Raw genomic sequence first — 9,575 nt, 5'->3', positions numbered from 1 at the left:
AGAGAGGTGCTTTCTGCTGAGCGTTTCTTAGGTAGGCTTTCCGAGGCGGCGACTGTGCGCTCGATACTGTAATACCTCGAAGCGGATGGAGCCTCAAAGTGCCTGTAGGTTTTTTACGTGTTCCCCAGGCGTTTCTATCCCCTGATTATCTTTCTGCTGTATGAGCAGTGCAGTGAAATTTTTTGTCATGATTTAGTAGCTTAATGGGTGGTTTGGACTTGGATGTAGAATACATCCCTTTTTCTGTATTAAGTGTGCATTTTGTCATTTGGTATTTCTCACTTAGAAACTTGACAAATTTGTCTTGCTATAATTAATCATAGCGTGTAAAGCATCTCAAGGAAGGATTCATTTAATTATGTTGTACGACCAGAAAAAAAGCCTTTTTTTTCTTCTTTTTTCCCTGCAAGTGCTCTTGGGGGGTTGACACGATCTCAGTCCATGATTCCCTTACTTCTCCTACTTCACCTCCATTGGAAAAGATAGCTATGATGATTACGAAATTGGCCTTTCTGTGAGTGTCCCAAGGATGGCATAAATAAGTTTTCTTAACTTCTGTGAAGTTTAGTGTTTGGGAGTTCCCCCTTCTGTAACATCCGTTTGTACTTTTACTGTAATTTAGATACTATGGTTGCTAGTAAAACAACTATAATATGAACACTTGATTTGTCTTTCTAGGTTTTGTTTTTCCCCACCCCGTCAATTTAATTTTATTCTTTTGAAGATTCTTCGTTGTCAAGCCGCCAAAGTGGAGAGTGCGATTGCAGAAGGGGGTGCTTCTCGTTTCAGGTACTAGTGGTGTTTTGTTTTGTTTTGTTTGACCACTTGGCAGTAGAGATTGTCCTTGGAGGAGAATTTAAATTTGTTTCATGTTTATACCAAAACTGATGTGATGGAAAGCATTGGGATTTTGAACTTACACAAGATTACATGGTTGTTTCTAACAGTGCTTCTTCAGGCGGAGGAGGTGGTAGGGGTGCACCTCAGCACTATCCCAAGACTGCCAGCAACAGGTATGTCGTCTTGTTCCTAGATTTGGTGTGATTTTAAAGGAAGAATGCTTGTCAGTAGATACTGAGTTGAAAATAGTGTATTGAAGCTTGTACTGAGCTCATCACATGTTAACGTCCTCCAGTTGGCAGCAGGATAGCATATAATCTGTTGAAAGTGTGCATCATGCTACAGTGATAAGAGGTGCACAGACTTTTTAATGCATTTCACTTCAAAAGTTTAGAGGAAGGGGTTTTTGTGTGCCTCTCTTGTGATTACTGTTGAGTGAATACTTTACTATGCGACAGATATGGCATTGTTGGTTAGGGGTAAATGGGTGCTCTTGGCAAAGCTAGTAACAGAATTAGCCTAAGTAAGGAACGCTAAAAGGCCAGTTTTTGAAATTGTTTCTTTCTGTTTAACAATCATATTCTTAAAATTTTTAAAGCGAGTTCCTGGGGAAAACCCCAGGGCAAAACGCTCAGAAATGGATTCCTTCACGAAGCACTAGACGAGATGACGACTCCGCAAATGACAAAGAACGACATGATGCAATCTTCAGGAAAGTAAGAGGGTAAGTACTTTGTAAGAGGTTTAGGGTTTTTTCCGTACCTTAGTCTTGTCTTCAGCAACATATATCTGCAATAAATGGGGTTGAGGAAAGGAAGACATGCAGGCCCTGAGTTGGGGGGACACACAAATGAGAGCTCATTGCTTTGGAGAGCGTGAGGCAGAAACTGATAGGCCAGCAGCAGCAAACACTTGACAAGTAATTCTTGAGAGGTTTAGTCTTTTCCATAATAATACTTGACATTCTGAAGATGTCTCAAAAATGGTTGAATGAAAATTGCATTTTAAATTTTTAATAGACTTGAGAAGTAAAGGTAAACTTGGGTCTAAAATTACTTGTAGCATGCTTACAAGATCTGTAATCTGTTTTTTTTTGTTTTTGTTTGTTCCTCCTTAGCATACTAAATAAGCTTACTCCTGAAAAGTTTGACAAGCTATGCCTTGAGCTCCTCAATGTGGGTGTAGAATCTAAGCTCATCCTAAAAGGGGTCATACTGCTGGTAAGCCATCTGCTTTTCTTGTAACTACAGTTTTCTTGCATGTTAAAAATAAATAGGTTAGCTGTTTTTAAGGGGATACAGAAGTAATGTGTTTGATAATCCAAACATACAGAAATACCGTTCCTGTTTTTTGTGTAAAAAGTATATACTGAGGAGGAAGTAGACTTAATGCTGGTAAACTTTCTGTTTTGGAAGTCTCGAGTCGCTTAATGTGATGGGGCTTTCTTTGGTTTTTTTATTCTCTAAGATGCTAGCTAGGAATCCCCCTGCCCCTGTTCTCCTGATGAACAAGTCTAATGGTCTTAAAAGCTACTGCAGGTGACCTCTCGGTACAGTGATTTAACTGTCATGCTGCTTCATTTAATTTGAGATCGGATTGGTGATACTAACTTCAGTGTTCTGATGACAGAATGTTTTTTTGTCCCATTTGTTGGCTAGGATCATAGAAGCTCTTTGGTAGCATAGAGTACGTTTTTTTCTTTGCTTCAGCGTTAAGACTAGAGTTAAAGCAAATTCCATTATTTCTGTATGTTTGAAATAGCAAAAACCAGATGTTACAGATCACATTAGAGTGGTAATGTTCTATTGTGTGTCTTGCAACACAGTTTACTAACTTATTGCATCCTACTACATGCTGCTTTACATGAAATAAATTTATTTAGATCGTAGACAAAGCCCTTGAAGAGCCCAAGTATAGCTCGCTGTATGCTCAACTATGTCTGCGACTGGCAGAAGATGCACCCAACTTTGATGGCCCATCAGCAGAGAGTCATCCAGGACAGAAGCAAAGCACAGTGAGTATCTCTCTCAATCTGGAATGAAAAATTTTGCTAGCATGTATAATTGCACTGATTAGCTTAATTGTTTTTTTGTTTTCTTAGACATTCAGACGCCTCCTAATATCTAAACTTCAAGATGAATTTGAAAACCGAACCAGAAATGTTGATAGTAAGCTTCAAAACCACTTCAGTACAGAGTTTATTTACTGTCTCTTTCCACAGCCGTATTAAACAGGCTTCTTTGTTTTCCAGTCTATGATAAGCATGATGGTCCCCTCCTCCCCGAGGAGGAGGAACAGAGAGCCATTGCCAAGATCAAGATGCTGGGGAACATCAAATTCATTGGAGAACTTGGCAAGCTTGATCTTATTCATGAATCTATCCTTCATAAGTGCATCAAAACAGTGAGTATTCAGATTGGGTCAGGGCTAAGAGCAAAATAGAACTCTAAACTAAAAAATGTAAATGTTTATGTTGCTTTGGGAATCTTGGAGCATAAAATAGTACCAAAATGTTTCCTATCAGTTCTCTACCTCCCCACTGTTTGAAATAAACAGTCTTTAGGGGTGATTAAAAAGCAAAATTGGCTTTGTTCAAAGCTATGGGAATTGACTCCAAGTGACGATCTAGTTTGGCCTAGACAGAAGTACCAGAGGTACTTCGCAGTACATGAACTTACGAGTACTCAGTACTTCAATTAGCAATTCTTAAACTAATTTTCAAGTCCATTTGTCTTCAGAACAGGATGAAATGTTTCAGCATGTTCTTGTGTACAAAGTTGTCACTCACTAGACACTGTAATTTATAATATGTTGACATGCCTAATTTCCCCTTTAATATTTCAGCTTTTGGAAAAGAAGAAGAGAGTCCAACTCAAAGATATGGGGGAGGATTTGGAGTGCCTCTGTCAGATAATGAGGACAGTGGGACCTAGATTAGACCATGCAAAAGCCAAGGTATGTGCATACTAGCCAGTCATTTAACCACTTAAGTTCTGTGGCTAAGACTTTTAATTGCCTAAGTCTTGTGTATTCCATGCTCTACTTAAAAGTACAAAACTGAGGTCTGACATTAAGAGAGCAAGAGTGCCAGCTATTGCTCCTGCATCAAACCTCTTCATAGCAAAAAGATCCAATCTCTGAAACGGTTTTAAATGTCTTTCCAGAATGCAGTTAGGGTCATTAGGAGTTGCAAAAGTAAGAATATTGTTCCTCTGAATACTGCTTGAAAAGATGTGGTGAGAAACTATTCTGAACACAGCTAGGTCATGTGACATGTATTTCTGGACTCTTAACTTGTGAGTTCTGAATGTAAGCTCAAAACAGTGTTACAGTAATGAGAGTTTTGGCAAGCTTTCATCTTTGACTCGGATATATTGATGCATTAGCTTTCCGTAAGCTCTACTGCCATCAGGGGCATTGAGACAGCAGGAAAGGGCAGTCTGTTCTATTGTTTGATCTTAGATGTTTTGAATGTGGTCACTTTCCCTGAAAATACCTAAGACCTTGATAGAATTAGCCCTCACTTGTAACATTGCTTTTGTTCCCCCAGTCCTTAATGGATCAGTACTTTGCCCGTATGCGCTCCTTGATGTCAAGTAAGGAATTGCCAGCAAGGATTCGTTTCCTGCTGCAGGTATGATGATAAAATGCCTTACTGCTTCCCTTTTTCTTGCAAAGTTGTCTTGAATCCTTTCCTAATAATTCATCATGTTTCAAGGATACTGTGGAGTTGAGAGAACACAACTGGGTTCCTCGCAAAGCTTTTCTTGACAATGGACCAAAGACTATCAATCAAATCCGTCAAGATGCAGTAAAAGTAAGTGTTGCATGTGAAGTCTTAAGCAAAAGCGAGCACAAGTGTTGAAGTGAATCCACAAAACTTGTGCTGTGCACTTACGAATAGTTCTTGCAGTAGAGTATGACAGTAAGGAGCTAAGGGTTAAAATCTGATAGACTTCCATAGTTCTAGGCTAAAAACTTGACTTTCTTGGGGACTGTTACTCCAAAGTGATCAAAATTATAATTCCTGTTTTAAAGGATCTGGGAGTTTTTATTCCTGCTCCTATGTCTCAAGGGATGAGAAGCGACTTCTTTCTGGAGGGACCCTTCATGCCACCCAGGATGAAACTTGACAGGGACCCACTCGGAGGGCTTGCTGATATGTTTGGACAAATGCCAGGTACACTGAAATGAAGGCTGACGTGATGACTGCAGCTGTACTGTGTTGAACAAGAACTAAAATTGTTTTTTGTCTCCTTAATACAGGTAGCGGAATTGGTACTGGTCCAGGGGTTATTCAGGATAGATTTTCACCCACCATGGGACGCCATCGTTCAAACCAACTTTTCAATGGCCATGGGGGTCACCTCATGCCTTCTGCTCAATCCCAGTTTGGAGAACTAGGCAAATCTTTTCTGAAAAGTCAGGTAAGGAGAATGTTGTTCACAGGGTGACTTCAGCATGTTTAGAAGCTCTTCTACAGATGCGTATGTTATGGATTATAGTCTGCTTATGTTGAAAGACTTCCTCAAGATTTGATTCTGATAAGAACTGATGCTCAGCTGATACAAAAATTCTAAACCACTTTTTAAATTGTGCAAGAGAGGCAAGGAATACACTTTTTTTTTTACTGCAAGAAAAGGTGCATGTGGCTTTGGTGGGTCAGAATGGTGTGTTTTAAATAAGATAGCCCTGTTTTTAGGGATAGAGGCTACTCTCCCACCACCCCCCAGCTCCTTCTTTCTCCCTTCCTGGCAAGTAGAATCTTTGTTCCTCTGGTCCCTCTGGTACTACTTACCATATGATGTACGCCACTCCATCATCTGCACTTCTTTCTCTATATCTCCCTTTCTGAAATAGGGGCAAAGCCAACTCTACCATAACCAGAATCAGGGACTCTTATCCCAGCAACAAGGACAGTCGAAGGATATGCCACCTCGGTTTTCTAAGAAAGGACAGCTTAATGCAGATGAGGTACATTACATGCCTACATTACTTAAAGCCTATTCTAAATATTGCCCAATGATTATAGCAAGACGCGTTATTATGAGGACTAATGCTGGAACTCTTTCCTCCTCCTCCTTCTTTGTCCCTTCCTCTTTCACCTCACCCCTCACTTTCCTTAGGGTATCCAGCGTCCTATGAGCAAGACTGAGATATGAGGGCAATTTCTTGGGGTGTCCCTTCCTTCCCCCACACCTCCCCAAGAACACTACTCTGACATCAGTTCCCATGCATCATATTGACAACAATACATTTAATGAAAACCTCAAAATCCTGAACTTAAAACTTTAGTAACCCTGAAGTGCTGGACCAGGCTAAATTTATTTTAGAACTGGCTAATAGGCAAAATTTCATCCGCAAAGTAAACTGCTTTGTTTCGAGTGTTAACCAGACCTGTATCCTGATTTCTGAGCAATTGGTAGAGTTCTAGGCTGTAAAATACAACAGCAAACATGCTAAGTATCTTCAGTCTCTAACATACTGCATCTAAAAGGAGCAATTCCAGATTTGATATCAACGGAACTAAATACCAGTAACTTGCAGCAAGCTGTGATTCATCAAGTTGTGATTTTGGGGGGATTTTAGTACACATGTGGCTGAATCTGTATTTGAGCGTTAACATTGTAGAAATGAAAGTCATGCTTCAGTGGGATCAGTTGGTGTGAGTCCATGGCTGTATATTGGTCAGAATACTTGAAACAGTTTGAGGTGTTTTTCTGACTTACCTGTTTACAGATTAGCCTGAGACCTGCTCAGTCTTTTCTAATGAATAAAAACCAAGTGCCAAAGCTTCAGCCCCAGATAACTATGATTCCTCCCAGTGCTCAGCCACCACGCACTCAGACACCACCTTTGGGACAGGTAAATACAAAAACTACTGTATATTGCTGGCTATAATGAATTTCTTCATGCATGTAAAACTTAGACCATTTTCTAGTATGAGAAGGGAGAGAGAGGTCTTTCATTGCATAGAGCAGGATATACAAAAAGAACATACAAAAACATAATTTGACTTTCTTCTGCCTCTGTACATATGTAGTTTTCTTTAAACTTGACGTAAATGTAGGTGGATGTACTGCAAAATAACAAATTCCGGTATCCCTTTCAGCCTCCTCAACTTGGTCTTAAAACAAATCCACCACTTATACAAGAAAAGCCTGCAAAGACCACGAAGAAACCACCTCCTTCTAAAGAAGAGCTACTTAAACAAACTGTAAGTTAATAGTGCTTCTTGAAGCCTTGTATATGCTCTTTGAAAATGAATGTTTGTTTAACTGTATTTTTTTTTTCCTCTAGGAAGCAGTTGTGACTGAGTATCTGAACAATGGAAATGCTAATGATGCTGTCAATACTGTGAGGGAAATGAGAGCTCCAAAACACTTCATTCCTGAGATGTTGAGCAAAGTAATTATTCAATCCCTGGATAGATCAGATGAAGACAAAGAGAAAGCAAGTACTTTGATTAGCTTGCTCAAGCAGGAGGGGATAGCCACAAGTGACAACTTCATGCAGGTACTGCAATCTGATAGGCTCACAGTCCTTGTTAATTGGCTGTTCATGTTTAGCTTGTGTAAAGGCAGTGTGCAGATTTCTTTGGAGTCCTGTTGATCTGAGGAGGTAAAAAAATAAAAAAAGCTGTGAGGGGCGTAAGAGTTGATGAAAGGAGGAAATGTAGGTACAAGATTTTGGGAACTGGAAGTGGGGAACCTCTTGGCAAGTGAGTCAATGCAGAACAGAAACACGAGGCTCCTATCTAGTGAGAGTATTACTGTGTGTGAGAAGAAAAGCACTTTGGAATTAGAAGTTGTGTGTTTACTGTTTCTTAGGCGTTCCTGAATGTATTGGACCAGTGCCCCAAACTGGAGGTGGATATCCCGTTGGTGAAATCCTACTTAGCACAGTTTGCAGCCCGTGCCATTATTTCGGAGCTGGTGAGCATTTCCGAACTGGCTCAACCACTGGAAAGTGGCACCCATTTCCCTCTCTTCCTGCTCTGCCTTCAGCAGTTAGCTAAGTTACAAGATCGTGAATGGCTAACAGAATTGTTCCAACAAAGCAAAGTAAATATGCAGAAAATGTTACCAGGTAAGAGTTATCACGTGCTTTTATCTTATCACATTACTGCATCTCATGTTAGTATAGGCAAGATGTTTTTTCCTTTATTCTTTTACACTACAGTAAAATAACATATAGCGTTATTTTGATACAGTCAACTGTCATGATTGTTAAGAACGGTGTTTCTTGAGAGGTGGTTAGACCCATGAACCGCTGATGATGGGTTTTACTTGGTACCAGCACTTAACTATGTCTCTTCCTTATTTTTACATGTCAGAAATTGACCAGAACAAGGACCGCATGCTGGAGATCTTAGAAGGGAAGGGGCTTAGCTTCTTGTTCCCACTTCTGAAACTGGAGAAGGAACTGCTAAAGCAAATAAAATCGGATCCATCCCCTCAAGCCATCTATAAGTGGATTAAAGATAACATTTCACCCAAACTTCATGTAGATAAGGGATTTGTGAATATATTGATGACCAGGTGAGATGCTGTCTTGGTGTAGTTGAAGCACTTGTTTTGTTAAACTACCAGTAAGTCACTAACTCCTTGTAAGGCTGACATGTAGCTCTGTGCAGAAACATACAGTATTCTGGGAGATAAATTTTACTGAGTGGACCCTCCCCTGTATTCAACACCCACTGTATTTGAGAATAGCAGAAGTTTCCAGGCTTGCGTCAGTGTGAAGCCTTGCTGTTGCTTGGGAAGGAAGAGTCTAGACCTATGTATTGTTTTTCTAAAATGTTTCAGAGCCATAACAGAAGCAAAACTAGGATTTTTGTGGTGCACAGTCAACACTAATGCACTGTGCATGCACCTAGTTGCTGATGAAAGCAGGAGGGTATTTTTAGTAATTGTTAGCAAATTGGGCTTGAGAGTACTTGTTTCACTGTTTTAGGACGTGAAATCTACCTGCTTAGCAGTTTACAGAACTTTTTTTTGTCCAGTTTCTTGCAGTATATTTCAAGTGGAGTAAACCCACCTAGTGACGAATCGGATTCTTCATCTGCTCCATCTAAAGAGCAGCTAGAGCAGGAAAAACAACTGCTTCTTTCCTTCAAGCCAGTAATGCAGAAGTTCCTCCATGACCATGTTGATCTGCAAGTGAGCGCTCTATATGCGCTTCAGGTGCACTGCTACAACAATAACTTTCCAAAAGGTACGGACGTCAAGATCTTGCCCAAAATTTAATTTGTGTCTGCTTGCTTGTTTGTGTATGGCTTTCAGGCTTGTCACTACACCACTTAGAGTCAAGTAAGCTGTTCAGAAGGTTATAAAGCTAACGATGTTTAAATTTATTCCTATAGGCATGTTACTGCGCTTCTTTGTTCATTTCTACGATATGGAGATCATTGAAGAAGAAGCTTTCTTGGCATGGAAAGAAGATATTACTCAAGAGTTTCCAGGGAAAGGCAAAGCTTTATTCCAGGTAAATTTGCTGATATTAGAGTACAGACTTGTATTTTGTGATCTCTGCTGCACTAGAATGTTTGAGAACGCTTTCAAACAGTGTTAAAGACTTCTTAATGTCTAGAAACTTACTGCAGTATTTCACTAAGGAGGCAAGATGGACTAAATCCTTTTTACTAGAGACCTACATATAGAGGAAAGTATGGCTGAAAGATTTTTAAAATGAGTTGGTGGGGGGAAGCAGTGTTCAACAGAGTACATGGCGGG

At 40.0% G+C, this 9,575-nt stretch overlaps 1 protein-coding gene across 1 annotated transcript in view; it reads left to right on the top strand.

Annotated features, from left to right (window-relative positions):
* Positions 1-678: 678 nt before the first annotated feature.
* Positions 679-9,575, top strand: part of EIF4G2 (eukaryotic translation initiation factor 4 gamma, 2) — a gene marked incomplete at its 5' end in the record, with an annotated part of 10,235 nt that continues 1,338 nt past the window's right edge. The window contains 21 exons of the mRNA XM_010286209.1: positions 679-789; positions 948-1,013; positions 1,439-1,564; positions 1,958-2,060; positions 2,723-2,854; positions 2,942-3,008; positions 3,092-3,243; positions 3,685-3,795; positions 4,391-4,474; positions 4,559-4,657; positions 4,879-5,020; positions 5,107-5,267; positions 5,701-5,814; positions 6,580-6,705; positions 6,953-7,057; positions 7,141-7,356; positions 7,671-7,775; positions 7,851-7,929; positions 8,177-8,381; positions 8,846-9,057; positions 9,206-9,327. Coding sequence (XP_010284511.1) covers positions 679-789; positions 948-1,013; positions 1,439-1,564; positions 1,958-2,060; positions 2,723-2,854; positions 2,942-3,008; positions 3,092-3,243; positions 3,685-3,795; positions 4,391-4,474; positions 4,559-4,657; positions 4,879-5,020; positions 5,107-5,267; positions 5,701-5,814; positions 6,580-6,705; positions 6,953-7,057; positions 7,141-7,356; positions 7,671-7,775; positions 7,851-7,929; positions 8,177-8,381; positions 8,846-9,057; positions 9,206-9,327 — 2,638 coding nt within the window. The remainder of the gene's footprint in view (positions 790-947; positions 1,014-1,438; positions 1,565-1,957; positions 2,061-2,722; positions 2,855-2,941; positions 3,009-3,091; positions 3,244-3,684; positions 3,796-4,390; positions 4,475-4,558; positions 4,658-4,878; positions 5,021-5,106; positions 5,268-5,700; positions 5,815-6,579; positions 6,706-6,952; positions 7,058-7,140; positions 7,357-7,670; positions 7,776-7,850; positions 7,930-8,176; positions 8,382-8,845; positions 9,058-9,205; positions 9,328-9,575) is intronic.

Source organism: Phaethon lepturus, unplaced genomic scaffold (assembly GCF_000687285.1).
Source record: "Phaethon lepturus isolate BGI_N335 unplaced genomic scaffold, ASM68728v1 scaffold55124, whole genome shotgun sequence".
Lineage (NCBI taxonomy): Eukaryota > Metazoa > Chordata > Aves > Phaethontiformes > Phaethontidae > Phaethon > Phaethon lepturus.
Note: the sequence above shows the minus strand (reverse complement) of the source record. Positions and strands in the feature narration are given on the sequence as shown.